We start from the raw sequence: 16,210 nt of genomic DNA on the forward strand, positions 1-16,210 counted from the left end.
TGTGTACACATGTTGTTCATGTTGAATTGTTCTTTTGGTTCATGGTTTCAGTTCTCCGAACATCCTTCGGATTGAATTTACCTTAGACCAATTTATATAGTTTCCTCCTTCCTGCTTTGGCACCAAAACTGATGGGCCCGTGATGCACGGGAGGGTGTATAGGCAGAGGGGAGGGGTTACACTTTTTAAAGTGTAATACTTTGTGTGGCCTCCGGAGGCAGTAGCTATACACCCAATTGTCTGGGTCTCCCAATAGGAGCTAGAAGAAAAGGAATTTACGGTAAGTAAACAAAATTCCCTTCTTCCACCTCTTCAATCTATATACGACCGCATTCAGCAGGATTCATCTTTCTACTAAGTTATCTATTGGGCGTTTTATACTGAATACAGGGATTAGAAATACAGAAGCACTCTGCGTCCTACCAGAGAGCTACACCTGACTTCCAAATTCATTATTCATACAAATATGGAATTTTTCATAGGGTATAATGTGAAAAATTATAACTTGACGTACACAGTCCTCTCTTTCCCCAAAAAATATTTTTACAATAGGAGAACTCATGAAGGCTTATAATTTATACACACTATCAATACTGCCATGACACGGGTCTCGTATCCCTTACCAATGGCAGATTTCAAAGTAACACCAGCTCTAGTTTCCGTGCTGCATAACATTTTTCAGCAGATCACTACCTGAAGTTGTTCTTACACATGCTGCAACATTAGCAGTTTCGAATTTCATCACGTTGCAATTTTACAAATCAGCCAATAGCTCAGTAAAGACTGTCCTCTTGGTGCAAATCCAGTTTTTCATCCCCCCTCCCCCCCCATTTAAAACTGCTCCAGTGCCCACACACTCTCCTGGTACTGAGTACAATCTTGTTTTATCAGGTATATTTGTGGGGAAAAAAGTTACACAATTAAATTAAGGGTGTGTACTGTGCTACAAACATGTTACTTTGACAATGCCCTCATAGGCTGGCATGAAATTAGGCACTTACCCAATTGCAGTTGATTAGTACTTATGGATGACATTTGTTTAAAAAATTATCGTATTGCTGGTGGTGACATGAAGATTTCTATTAATGATGATGTGGAAGACCTGCAAAAGCGCTGCCCGGTGTGAAGGTGTCGCCAATGAACTGCGAGCATACTTTCGGTGGTATATCTTGCCATTCAAAAAACTGACTAATTGGGGCATAAAATATATGTAAAGTCCCATGACTGTAACTGCTGCTGTCGATGTGAAGTGCAGCTATCAGCACAATGTCCTTTCCAAGGGAATGGCAAAGGTATAAGTGATATATGGCTTTATTCAATAATTAGTGGCGACTACATATTTTGCCTAAGAATTGCGTGCTTTTAATCTGAATGGAAAAGGCCGTACAATCCAAATGGCTTTACATCAACTGTGGTGATCTTGCATATGTGGGAGTTTAGTTTCCACTCAAATGAACAATTAAACGCATATTTCTTGGGTATACAAAATGCTTATTGACTACAGAATGGAGGGCTTGAAAAAATAAGGCGGAAAGTGGTCAGTTATATTGATGACCACATCCAGGCAGTGGTACTGCTTGTTGATGTGGACTGGTTTCAAGAATAACTGGCTTCAGTCTTACTCATCTTGCTGGTAATTTTTGCTTTTTCCACATTATCCAGCTGATGCCATTTTAATTTGCTGACTGAGTGATAAAGATCCTACTTGATGAGTGCCAGGAATGTACACCTCATATTTTCCAAAAGCAGAGCCTTCAAATTTCATTTGATTAGTCCTATGGCAAAAAAGAATTCCCACACCCAACATGCCCTCATATAGGAATCACTACTAGAGATGAGCGAAAAAAATGAGTTTGGGTGTTTTATGTATGCTGACCAGTTGTGCAAGCATCGCTGTGCTCCGGTTTGTTCACTGCTCAGCCCAGTGCAAGCCGCTTGTAGTGTTTGAATGGCTCATACTGGGTATAACAGCGTGATCAAATGTAGTGTGCAACCAAGAAAAAAATGAGAACCTCTCTCTCCCAGAAGTGTTCTGGTTATGGCTGGCTGTATGTGGGCGCAGTCCCTAACTGCCGATCAGTGTTTTTATTTGGGGTTTCTGTCGAGTCTGAATCCATGGAGGTTTGGTTCAGCTGCATCTGCCGAACTGAACTTCTACGGGTTCGTTCATCTCTAATCAAAATCACTAGAACTTTTAGGTACCTTTTTTGAGCCCCATTCACCAACTTTAGTTATATCTGCTTCCGAGCTTACCGCAGAAGAAGCAGATATTCCCTTAGAAGACTTTTTGGCTGGACATCTGTTCGGTTCTGTAATGTTTAATCCATCATCATATCCCTCTGATGACTTCACCTTGTTGGCAACCTGATTTTGTTCCCAATCAGCAGTATTATTCACAACTGGGCTCATATTCACAACTTGGCCTGAGCGCCTTTCCCCCACTTTGATTCCCACCTCTAGATTTGCCTGGGCACAGAGTGCTATTACCAGTGCCCCTACCACCACAGCTCACTGCGCCAGCAACACAGCTAGGCTTTTGAAACCTCTCTACCGGCCCCATGTCATTCAAGTACAAAAACTGACCATTCAGCTTTTCCACAGAACCACTTTTTACAGTTAATTTTCAGAAGGATCTTCCTTAACCTCCAGGATGCCATGGGTTAGGCGACTAAGTGACAGAACAGAAATGGGTGTTTGTTAGTGGAATTGAAATTCCATTATGTACAATTAAATATGGCAGAGGAGATGGTCCAAGCAAAACAGACTCAAGCTGATGGTGTTGCTGTGTGAGGTATTGTTTTGTTCTGACTAAGACAAGCGAAGTGACATCAATTCAATTGCACGTTCTGCTCCCCCCCCACTACTACGCTTGCCAGAGGCAAAGGAGGGCAAGTGTCACTTGCGTGTATGGGGGGGGGGGGGTTTATGGGTTATTGTTCTCGCACATTAACGTATCTATGGCCAGCACCATTTTTTCATTTACCTTAAAATTTGGACATGAGCATAAGCTTTAGCAAAAAAATTGAACACACAAGGCATGCCCTGGAAGAATATGGGATTAACCAGACATGCTACAGAGAGCTAAAGTATAATCTGCTTTGGTGAGATGTCTCTACTATTAAAAGTGACACAGCAACTGACACTCGTACTGTTTTATTTTTGTGTATGTTAAACAACATTAATGTCTAAACGAGGCTTTGTCCAGCACCAGCCTGCTTTTAATAGCTGTGTGGCGTCTGTCTACGTTTTAACAATTTTTAGTAATTTTTGTCCCATATCCAGGTATCCATTCTACTGATTTTTTTTTTCACTCACTATGATTGATAGAGCTTTTTGGTAAAGCACATCATTCTACTGTTAACCTAAAATGGAATGAGGCCTCCAAAGAAAATAACACCGTACCTACAGTGCCTACAAGTAGTATTCAACCCCCTGCAGATTTAGCAGGTTTACACATTCGGAATTAACTTGGCATTGTGATATTTGGACTGTAGATCAGCCTGGAAGTGTGAAATGCACTGCAGCAAAAAAGAATGTTATTTCTTTTATTTATTTTTTAAATTGTGAAAAGTTTATTCAGAGGGTCATTTATTATTCAACCCCTCAAACCACCAGAATTCTGTTTGGTTCCCCTAAAGTATTAAGAAGTATTTCAGGCACAAAGAACAATGAGCTTCACATGTTTGGATTAATTATCTCTTTTTCCAGCCTTTTCTGACTAATTAAGACCCTCCCCAAACTTGTGAACAGCACTCATATTTGGTCAACATGGGAAAGACAAAGGAGCATTCCATGACCATCAGAGACAAGATCGTGGAGGGTCACAAGGCTGGCAAGGGGTACAAAACCCTTTCCAAGGAGTTGGGCCTACCTGTCTCCACTGTTGGGAGCATCATCCGGAAGTGGAAGGCTTATGGAACTACTGGACAGCCTTTGAAAGTTTCCACCCGTGCCGAGGCCAGGCTTGTCCGCAGAGTCAAGGCTAACCCAAGGACAACAAGGAAGGAGCTCCGGGAAGATCTCATGGCAGTGGGGACATTGGTTTCAGTCAATACCATAAGTAACGTACTCCACCGCAATGGTCTCCGTTCCAGACGAGCCCGTAAGGTACCTTTACTTTCAAAGCGTCATGTCAAGGCTCGTCTACAGTTTGCTCATGATCACTTGGAGGACTCTGAGACAGACTGGTTCAAGGTTCTCTGGTCTGATGAGACCAAGATCGAGATCTTTGGTGCCAACCACACACGTGACGTTTGGAGACTGGATGGCACTGCATACGACCCCAAGAATACCATCCCTACAGTCAAGCATGGTGGTGGCAGCATCATGCTGTGGGGCTGTTTTCTCAGCAAAGGGGCCTGGCCATCTGGTCCGCATCCATGGGAAGATGGATAGCACGGCCTACCTGGAGATTTTGGCCAAGAACCTCCGCTCCTCCATCAAGGATCTTAAGATGGGTCGTCATTTCATCTTCCAACAAGACAACGACCCAAAGCACACAGCCAAGAAAACCAAGGCCTGGTTCAAGAGGGAAAAAATCAAGGTGTTGCAGTGGCCTAGTCAGTCTCCTGACCTTAACCCAATTGAAAACTTGTGGAAGGAGCTCAAGATTAAAGTCCACATGAGACACCCAAAGAACCTAGATGACTTGGAGAAGATCTGCATGGAGGAGTGGGCCAAGATAACTCCAGAGACCTGTGCCGGCCTGATCAGGTCTTATAAAAGACGATTATTAGCTGTAATTGCAAACAAGGGTTATTCCACAAAATATTAAACCTAGGGGTTGAATAATAATTGACCCACACTTTTATGTTGAAAATTTATTAAAATTTAACTGAGCAACATAACTTGTTGATTTGTAAGATTTATGCATCTGTTAATAAATCCTGCTCTTGTTTGAAGTTTGCAGGCTCTAACTTATTTGCATCTTATCAAACCTGCTAAATCTGCAGGGGGTTGAAGACTACTTGTAGGCACTGTATAGTCAAATATGGTGAAAGTTCAAATATGTTATGGGTTGCTTTGCTGCCTCTGGCACGGAGTGTCTTTACTGTGTGCAAGGCATCATGAAATCTGAAGATTACCAAAAGGTTTGGGTCTCCATGTAGTGCCCAATGTCAGAAAGCTGGGTTTGCATCCTAGGTCATGGGTCTTCATGTAGGACCCCAAAAATACTTAAAGGGGTTATCCGGCTTATTTTGACTTTTTTTTATTATTACCCTATTGGGCTACATTGGGGCAGGTAAGTAGATAGTGAGCACTTACCTGCCCTGCTGTCAGCCCCTCTCCCCCGGCTCAGAGTGGTCATGTGACCGCTCCTGCCGCGATTTTGCTGCTTCCGGTCATTTCATGTCAACATGGGTTGACCATGTTGACATGCAAATCTGGAACAGCATGTCACCGCCCTGCTGGATGGTACAGTGCGTGAGTCCCCGCCCCCTTCCCTGCACCCTCCCACACATTCCCTCGCACCCCGTACTCTCCCCACCCACTGTATCACCGCCAGCACCGGGCCCCCTGCTCAGGATAGCAGGAGTGCCGTGCAGGCTGTGTCCCGCTCCAGCCCCGCAGCTGCCTTCATTGCAGTGTGTGTCTGCCCGCAGTATCAGCAGCTTCTCACCCTGCAGTGCGTGCAGCCGCGGGGATGGAGGCACGAGGCAGATGAGATCATTACCTGCTGTGACGATCTCCTCTTCACTCCTGTAAGCGCAGTCCCTGCCTTCTATGCCCGCTGCGTTCTCACGTCACTAGCGGTGACATCACGGCGATACTGCTGAGAACGTGGCGGGCATAGAAGTCAGTGACAGTGCTGACAGGAGTGAAGAGGAGATAGTCACAGCAGGTAATGATCTCATCTGCCTCCTGGCAGCAGCGCTCGTCATCCCCTGCAGTGACCTGGGCTATTGATGTTAGCTCAGGTCACTGCATTGCTCTCCCAGCCAATGGGGAACATTCTGTTCTTCATTGACTATGGTATGGATAGTCATGTGTCCCCCTTATTGGATTACACTGGACCCGGATTTGATTGTTCTTTTAAATAAATTGGTGAAAGAGGGAATAATTTGGGGAGTGTTTTTTTCAAATAAAACTTTTTTTGTCTATTTTTTTTTTTATTACTGACTGGGTTTGTGATGTCAGGTATCTGATAGACGCCTGACATCACTAACCCCAGGGCTTGATGCCAGGTGACATTACACATCTGGCATCAACCACATATATTACCCTGTTTGCCACCGCACCAGAGCAACGGGATGAGTTGGGGTAAAGCGCCAGCATTGGCACATCTAATGGATGCGCCACTTCTGGGGCGGCTGCGGCCTGCTATTTTTAGGCTGGGGAGTGTCCAATAACAGTGGACCTCCCTAGTCTGAGAATACCAGACCACAGCTGTCCGCTTTACCTCGGCTGGTGATCCAATTTGGGGGGGACAGCATGTTTTTTGTTTTAAATTATTTCTTTAATTTAAAATAACAGCGTGGGGTGCCCTCTGTTTTGGATTATCAGCCAAGGTGAAGCTGCCAGCTGTGGTCTGCAGGCTGCTGCCGTTTGCTTTACCCTAGCTGGCTACAAAAGATATGGGGGCCCTCATGTCGTGTTTTTGTTTTGCTTTTTTTAATTATTTATTTTTTTGGCTAAATACAAGGCTAAGCACCCTTTAGTGCCACATGGAAGTCACTAAAGGGGGCCAGCTTAGAAAATGCAGGGGGGTGGGACATTATACGTCTTTCTCATCTATCTACCTATTCATCTATCCATTATCTATCTCTCCATTCATTCATCCCTCTATCTTTGTCTCTATATCTATCTATTAATCTCTAGATCTACTCATCTATTTATCTTTCTTGCTGCTTCCGTTTTTTGTGGTCCGCAAAAAAAAACCAGAAGGCACACTGACACACGACTGCATCCGGGAAAAAATGGACCGTTGTTTGCAGACCGCAAAAACGGAACGGTCATGTGAATGTAGCCCACATGTCTTCCCTATGGGGGTAGGGGTCGGTACAGAACGATGGTGAGGGGCGGTCGGTACAGAGCGCCGTATGTGTGTGTGTGCGGTGCAGAGCCCGATGTGGGGCTGTTTTTTCCATTGCTAGAGTGATAACAGGTCCGGTGCTGGAGTAGAATACTGACAGAGAATGTGTGGGCAGGGCTGGCAGGGGGCAGGCCGGGAAGGGGGCAGGGCTGGACACTGAGGCCGGGCGGTGCCAGCTCTGACTGAGGTTTTGCACAGGAAGTGGTCAGTTTGCTTGTGCTGAATGTAAACAAAGAGCTGCAGAGAATAAAGGGATAATTCAAGAGGAACAAAAGTCAGAAAACAAAAAATAACAATACAGCACAGATAAACTCAAATTTTTTTGGTAAGCTAATGTCGGACAACTCCTTTAAGAATTGCATGGAAACAAAATGTTGGATAGTCTGAAGTGGTCAGCAATACGTCTGGATCTAAATCCCATTGTGCACTTGTGGAGAGATGTTAAAATTGCTGTTGGGAGAAGATGCCTACAAATATGAGAGACCTGGAGCAGTTTGCAGAAGAAGAGTCGTCCAAAATTCCAGTTGAGAGTTGTAAGAAGCTTGTTGATGGTTATAGGAAGCGATAGACTGCAGTTATTTATTCCAAAAGGTTGTGCAACCAAATATTAAGTTGAAGGTGCCAACAATTTTGCACAGCCCATTTGGGATTTTTTTTTTTTGTAAAAATTTATGTCCAATTTGACTTTTTTTTTTTTTTTTGGTGTGTTTTGTTCCAATACACACCAAGAATATAAAAGTGTATAACAAAATGTGTAATTTGTAATTTTCAGGGAGAAATAATTCATTTTGTGGAACAATTTTAATGGAGTTAACTTTTTTTTTTTGTCATGACTGTTTTAAATTCATGTATTTTGGGCTGACCCCCCCCCCCCCCCCACACACACACACACACACACACACACATTATTTGTAATTGGGTTCCATTAAAAATGTTGCCTTGTTTGCCTTTTATAGACCACATCAAAGTTGAGTATGCAGGGAAACCGAGCCAGTAAAAGTCAAATTGTGCAAAATTTTTAATGAAACCAAATTGCAAAAATGATTTTAAATGGCAAATGCTTTAAGGTTACAAAAAATTGTTTCTCAAAGATTAAAAACAGTTTTAATATATACAGGGTTATTTTTTCTCTACTTGACTTTTTTTAAAAGAGGTTGTCCAAGAATAGAAGAAAAATAGCTAAAGGGAAAGTCATTATAAATAAATAAAAGAATATCGTTATTCAAGAAGTCACTGGATAGGCTGGTAATCACTATGAAATTAATATACCCACCCCCTTGAGACCTATTGTAGAATGGTATGATAGATGCTTTTGAGCATGTGCAGTAGTGTAAGCTCCACTGCTGTGACTTGGAAGTTACTTATACCACATGGGCATTTTTACTGACTTTTAAAATTTTATTTTCTCACAAAGGATGGAAATGGAGTTGTCAGGGGCTACTATTTATCTGTCTTCCTTGAACTTTCTGCTGGCCTTCCAGAAACCTCAAAGTATGTATTCCTATTCTAATGTATCATTTATGTGTTATCTGGTCTCTGAACACTGCTGCTGTTTTGGTTTTTTTTTTTATTAGTTTTGTATACTATCGTGATTTATATTTTAATATAAACTGCAAAGGTTCATAAGGTCTATATTTTAATGCTGGAAATTCTAAGACAAATTTGTTGCTAATTTTTTTTTTTTTTTTTTTTATCCAAAGCTGAGTATCTAAAGGCCTAGTCACACTAAACAACTTACCAGCGATCCCAACAACGATCCAACCGGATAGGGATTGCTGGTAAGTTGCTAGGAGGTTGCTGGTGAGATGTCACACTGCGACGCTCCAGCGATCCCACCAGCAACCTGACCTGGCAGGGATCACTGGAGCGTGGCTACACAAGTTGCTGGTGAGCTCACCAGCAACCAGTGACCAGCCCCCAGCCAGCAGCGCCGCGTGGAAGCGATGCTGCGCTTGGTAACTAAGGTAAATATCGGGTAACCAACCCGATATTTACCTTGGTTACCAGCGCACACCGCTTAGCGCTGGCTCCCTGCTCTCCTAGCTACAGTACACATGGGGTTAATTACCCGATGTGTACTGCAGCTACATGTGCACAGAGCAGGAGCCGGTACTGACAGCGAGAGCGGCGGAGGCTGGTAACGAAGGTAAATATCGGGTAACCAAGGTAAGGGCTTCTTGGTTACCCGATGTTTACTGTGGTTACCAGAGTCCGCAGAAGCCGGCTCCTGCTGCCTGCACATTTAGTTGTTGCTGTCTCGCTGTCACACACAGCGATGTGTGCTTCACAGCGGGGGAGCAACAACTAAAAAATGGCCCAGGACATTCAGCAACAACCAACGACCTCACAGCAGGGGCCGGGTTGTTGCTGGATGTCACACACAGCAACATCACTAACAACATCGCTGCTACGTCACAAAAGTTGTTCGTTAGCAGCGATGTTGCTAGCGATGTTGTTTAGTGTGACTGGGCCTTAAGGCTACCTTTTATCTTTTAGGTGATTTGTTTGCCTGTACACACAACTCCTTCCCATATGCTGTGTTATTGCATATGGTGATCAACTAGGACACCTTCCCTGCTCAGCATCTCTCGATATCAGCCAGAGTAAAAAGGGTTACCGCTTGTGGGAGGGTTCTGTACCGCCAAATTTAGTGGTGCTATATAGTGCACCTTTCCCTGCAGTGTTTTTGCCCTGCTTGTGATTGACGCATCTTTGGGTATGCGTAGTGGGCCACTACCAGAGGCTTGAGGTCACAACGTGCATGCAAGAAGTCTGAGGTTGCGTGCCCATGATCAGTGTTTGCAGCGTTTTGGACTCAGCATGCTTCAGCCGTGTCTAAAATGCTGCGTTGCACACATAGTGGATGGGATTTCTAGAAATCCTGTGCCCACTGTACTTGTTTTTTTCCGCAGCAAACACTGACCTGTGAAGTCTTTCCAGACCGCAGCATGTCAGTTGTATGCTGTGGATTTGCATGCATCCTCCGTAGGGAGAACACAAGCGAGAGACCGCAGCGTACTGAACCCTGATCGTGGGTACAAGCAGCTGCGGTCTCCTGTGGAGGAGACTCTCGGGCCCACTGCGTCCAGGATGCAGTGAGTCCTGATCGTGGGCACATACCTTAGCTTTCACAAATAACTGCAAGGTGAAAAGATTTAGCAGGAGAAAATGATGCCAGATCAGGGATCTCCATCAGGCTTCCATGGGTGGGCTATCAGCAGATTGGGCAGGACTGGTCCAGTCTTAGTGCACACTTTTTTGACTAGTCACGGTCCTTTTGGTTACTTGGCAAAAAAAAATTTGAAAAGGTGATCATCACTATATACTCTACTCTTTCCCCACATGATGGAATTGCCTCTCATTGTCCATAAAGGACAGATACAACCTTATACAGTGCCTTGATTAAGTATTCATACCCACAAACGTAAATGTAATTTATGTGATATAGTACCTACTAATATGACCACATATTCATTAAAACAATTATTTGGTTATTTATGATTTTAAAATGTCATTATGTAATAAACAAAAGTGGGTGGTAAGAAATATGACACACACTAAATATCCAAGGGCCTTACCGCTTTCACCTTGCGTTTTTATCTACGTTCACTTGTCTTGTCGGTGCATCCGTCCAAACCCCCCCTTCCCCTCCTTTTCCCGCAAGTCTTGTTTTGGACACATGCGCCGACGGGGCCATTGACTATAAAGGAAAAGACTGAGTTATCGTGTGCTCTGTCTTGCACCATTTTTGGGCATATACGTTTTCTGCAGGCGGACACCCGAACGTAGTCTACTACGTCTGGGTGTCACTCAGAGTTTTATTTAGGAGTATCAGACTGCTGCAATCCCAATAAAATACATTTGTTTGGGGGTGTAAGGGGAAAAAAAATGTGGAAAAGTGCACAGGGTATGAATACTTTTTCAAGTCACTATATATCTATGTGTGCGTGTATGTGTATATATGTATATATATATATATATAATATATATTTACCAGAAGGTGGTCCGATTCTACGCATCGGGTATTCTAGAATTTACGTATTGAGTAGTTAATGTATGAATTTAGTTACCGAGTTTTTGTGTAGGGCGCTGTACATGTTCTGGGTGTGGCGGGGGGTGACAGCGGTGTTGTGTGTTGTGTGTTGCGTTGTTTGCGGAGCGCTGTGTGTTGCGCGGTTTGTGTGGGGTGTGTGTTTTGGTGGGAGGTATGTTTTGTGCAATGTATGTGTTGTGCGGCATGTGCGTATATTTGTGTGTGCGGCGTTGTCTGTGTGTGTGGGCGTCTGTGTAGGGCGGTGTTTGTGGTTCCCAGTGTGTGTGTAGTGTGTTGTGCAGTGCATGTGTGGCTGTGTGTGTGTGTTTTGGGGGGAGGTGCGCACCCCCCATCGTGCTACATCCCCCATGCTGCGCACCCCCCATCGTGCTCCATCCCGCATGCTGCGCACCCCCCATCGTGCTCCATCCCCCATGCTGCGCACCCCCCATCGTGCTCCATCCCCCATGCTGCGCACCCCCCATCGTGCTCCATCCCCCATGCTGCGCACCCCCCATCGTGCTCCATCCCCCATGCTGCGCACCCCCCATCGTGCTCCATCCCCCATGCTGCGCACCCCCCATCGTGCTCCATCCCCCATGCTGCGCACCCCCCATCGTGCTCCATCCCCCATGCTGCGCACCCCCATCGTGCTCCATCCCCCATGCTGCGCACCCCCCATCGTGCTCCATCCCCATGCTGCGCACCCCCATCGTGCTCCATCCCCCATGCTGCGCACCCCCCATCGTGCTCCATCCCCCATGCTGCGCACTCCCCATTGTGCTCCATCCCCCATGCTGCGCACTCCCCATCGTGCTCCATCCCTCATGCTGCGCACTCCCCATTGTGCTCCACAGTCACACATCAGACAGTATACACGCACACATCTGATCGCATACACTCACACCCCACTTCTGCCTGTGCCCTCCGGTGGGAGGTCCCAGCAGCTGTGCTGCACGCCGTGCTCCTCTGCTTTCTACCGACACTCACACACCCGATCGCATACACGCACACACGCGATCGCATACACGCACACACGCGATCGCATACACGCACACACCCGATCGCATACACGCACACACCCGATCGCATACACGCACACACCCGATCGCATACACGCACACACACTGACGATATCGCACATACGCGCTCACACACTCACAACATCTGGAGATACCACATGCTTCTGGCCATGTGATCCTCCGGCAGGTCCTGGAAGATCACTGCACGCACAGGATCGCTGCCGAGAAGCAAGCAATATCACGGGATGTTGTGACTGTGTGGATGCGATCTGATGTGTGTGTGTGAGGTGTGTGTGAGAGTGACTGTGATCTGATTGTGTGTGTGTGTGTGTGTGTGTGTGTGTGTGTGTGTTCTGCCGCTGCAGGACCTTGATGCGCTCACCTGGGAGCCGGTGTACGCTGGTAACCATGCCAGACAATATTACATGGTTACCAGCGTACCCCGCCCCCCGCTCGCACGGGAGCCCACACAAGCGTACGCCGTCAACCCCAGCAATGCGAGAGTATGTGTCGGCTGGGTTGGCGGCGTACGCTGATGTGGGCTCCCGGGGGTACAGCACTCACCTGGGAGTCGGGTCTCTGTGTCGTTTCGGGGAATGCGTGCAGGGGGCAGGGCCAAAGCGAGCGTGCAATGTGTGAGGGGGCGGGGCGTAGCAGAATTGCTAATGCGTGCAGGGTGCCAGGTCAAGAGGCCAATCCGTGTTGGGGGCAGAGCCTGGGCGAGCGGCCAATCCGTGCGGGGGGGGCGGAGCCGAGGCGAGCGGCCAATCCGCTGTTTGTCACCGTAAGGACACAATTTTGGAGCAAGACAGACAGACAGACAGACAGACAGACAGACAGACAGACAGAATAAGGCAATTATATATATAGATAGAGAGATATTATAGATATATATATATATATATATATATGTGTGTGTGTTTGTTTTATATATATATATATATATATATATATATATATATATATATATATATATATATATATATATATATATATATATATATATATATATATATATATATATATATAAATATATATATAAATATAATTTTTTATAGATGTTTATTCAGCTGTCGGGTTCGCTTTAATTAACCTGACGTAACCAGTTGTGAAATACCATTTTCTTGTTCATCTTGATTTATTATTCTTGCCATGCCGGTCCACAGTTTCTATTTAGTGATCTAAGACATTTGTCTTTGGCAGGTATGAGTATCGTGTGGAAATGGTACATCAGTCTTCCAATGATCCTGCCAAAAACATCATTAGAGAGTTTGCATCTGATTTTGAAGTAGGCGAGTGCTGGGGATATAACCGTTTCTTTCGCCTGGACCTCCTTGCTAATGAAGGCTATCTGAACCGTGCAAATGACACTGTTATTTTAAGGTACGTATGGAACTTGTGATTATATCTAGGATATTCCGTTCGTCTGTTTTTGTCTTTTTTAAGACTCATTCAGACTTCCGTTCTGGCTGTGATTTTTCACATCTAGAACACATACCCATGTAAGTCTATAGCGCTGTTCACATGCAGTGTGCATTGCAATGAATAGGAAAATCCTTGCCATTTAGCTTTTTTTTTTTTTTTTTTTTTCCATATGTAAAAATCCGTTATTAAACTGACACTGATGACACTCTGATCCAAAACCCTGATGACTTTCTGACCGTTTTATTGCGTACATGAAATACCATGGATGTCTACATGAGTCTTTATTTATAGAGACACTTGAAAATCTAGTTCCAGAATTAGACTTAACGTGTTTTTCGTTTTATAAGAGGCCCCGGATTATAAGACGCACCCCAAATTTAGACAAATTTTAAAAAAAAGAGGGGGGGAAAAAATATGGGGTCAGTCTTATAATCCGGTGGTGTCTCACCGGAGGGGGGTGCCAGCAGCAGTGGTGAAGCAAGGTCAATAAAGTAGGCAGGGACAGTGCTGGAGTAGGGCTATGCTGCGGGTGGTGCAGCAGGTATGTGGGTGCTGTGTGGCAGGAGGAATATCCAGAAACTGTCGGCGGAGCGGGCTTCAAAGAAATGGCGCCCGGAGTTGGCGCATATGCAGATGGAGCGGTCGGCTCAATGACGAGCCGAGATCTCATCTGCGCACATGCCACTTCCAGATGCCATTTTCTTTAAGTTCACTGCAGGGAGATCAATGGGCCGGAGTCGGTGCATGCGTAGATGAGATCTTGAGCAGAGAGCTCCATCTGTTAACGCGCCGAATCCGGGCACCATTATTTGACGCCCGTACAACAGACATTTTCAGAATGGCGGCCCCTGCCTCCCAGCCCGCAGCACAGTGCACCGCCCACAAAATTGCCTCCTGTGACCCAACTCCACCACCCCCTGGTAAGCTATATTCGGATTATAAGACGCACCCTTCATTTTCCTCCCAAATTAGGAAAAGTGTGTCTTATAATCCGAAAAATTACAGTAATTCATTTTGAGATTGGGCACACATCCATCACTACTTGGTACTCTTTGACTGCATATGCCACTCCTACAATTTTAGAGGGAATTTGTCATGTCAAAATAACGCTAATGACCTGCTATAGGCATTCTACATTTTAATAGTGTTATGATACTGTGGGTCCACTTCACTGAGTGCCCCGCTGCCGAGAGGAAGTGATCTTTATTCCTACTGGCAGCCTCAGGCTTTCAGTCGAAGAAGAGCAGCAACTCTCAGTGACTGAAACCAGTCAGTGAATATGCTGAGCCAACTATCAGTCAGTTCTGAGGGTGCGGTTACAGTCGCTCACTATGCATTGAACGTTGACTTAAGCCATGGCGGTCATGCCCTATAGCTGAAAGCCTGAGGCTGCCCGGAGGAGTGAAGATCATTTCCTCCCTGTAGTGGCTACACTGCGTCAGAACACTATTGACCTGCGGTTCAACACCAAACATTCAGGTTAATAGTGTGTGGTGTTTTGTTTTGTTTTTTTTTGTTGTTTTTTTTTTATATATATGTACATTACAGGTTCCTTTTTAATGCTTTATTTACTTAAGAATATGGTAAATAAGGCTGCATATTTTAAATGAGTTTTTTTTTTTTTTTTTATGACTGGATGGGATCTCTTTTGTCAAGGATTTTTGCAGTTATATAAATTAGTATCATATTGTGGGATATACCATCACTTGGGGATCTGGTCCATAGGGTTAGCTTCCTGTGAGTTTCAATTCTGCTTATTTTCGATGCACAAAAATAGAAGCTGCTTACAGTGCAGCGATTGGGGCAGGATTTACAGAAATCTCATGCCAACTGTGTGTGGTTTTTATTTTTTTTTTATTTTACGTTGCATAAATAGACCTACGGGTTGGTTAATAGGTCATTGGCTCAATTACATGATGTCTACATAAACAAAAACCTGCCAAATCCTGAAGAGGGGGAGAGTGCTTGACCTGGAATATAGAGAGTAGGTGCGGAGCAGGAACCGCATTTTCACCCCGTTGCACTTCTTGCCTCCCTATATGTACCTTGCAAAAGCAGTTGCTCGCCACCAGAGCAGCATTTTGGGAACCTTAAGTATTGACACTGTATATTTTAAAGAGCCAGACATGCGTATAAACAATCTTGTGCAACGTGCTAAACTCCATGCTGTTGAAAACCCTTCTGCTGAACTGTGGAGCTGGCCGTATTGCTCCATATCCCAGCCTCATGAATCCAGCTATATTCGCTGTTACTCAGACATGTTGGGTTGTAAGTTTTTATCAAACCTGAAGGTCTATTTTGGTTTTTTTTGTCACTATTTACCTACACTGTGTGCAGAATTATTAGGCAAGTTGTATTTTAGAGGATTTTTTTTTATTATTGATCAACAACTATGTTCTCAATCAACCCAAAAGACTCATAAATATCAAATCTTAATATTTTTGGAAGTTGGAGTGGGTTTTTTTTTAGATTTGGCTATCTTAGGTGGATATCTCTTTGTGCAGGCAACTATTACTGTGCAGAATTATTAGGCAACTTAATAAAAAAACCACATATATTCCCATCTCACTTGTTTATTTTCACCATGTAAACCAATATAACTGCACAAAATTTAGAAATAAACATTTCTGACATGCAAAAACAAACCCCCAAAAAATTAGTGACCAATATAGCCACCTTTCTTTATGATGACACTCA

At 44.6% G+C, this 16,210-nt stretch overlaps 1 protein-coding gene across 2 annotated transcripts in view; it reads left to right on the forward strand.

Moving 5' to 3' along the window:
* The window catches only part of TRIM37 (tripartite motif containing 37), a 253,245-nt gene that overhangs the window by 132,361 nt on the left and 104,674 nt on the right, over positions 1-16,210 (forward strand). For both annotated transcript variants that reach the window (XM_075336298.1, XM_075336299.1), the window contains exons 12-13: positions 8,448-8,524; positions 13,292-13,471. In XM_075336298.1, the coding sequence (XP_075192413.1) occupies positions 8,448-8,524; positions 13,292-13,471 (257 nt within the window). The remainder of the gene's footprint in view (positions 1-8,447; positions 8,525-13,291; positions 13,472-16,210) is intronic.

This window comes from Anomaloglossus baeobatrachus, chromosome 2, assembly GCF_048569485.1.
Source record: "Anomaloglossus baeobatrachus isolate aAnoBae1 chromosome 2, aAnoBae1.hap1, whole genome shotgun sequence".
NCBI lineage: Eukaryota > Metazoa > Chordata > Amphibia > Anura > Aromobatidae > Anomaloglossus > Anomaloglossus baeobatrachus.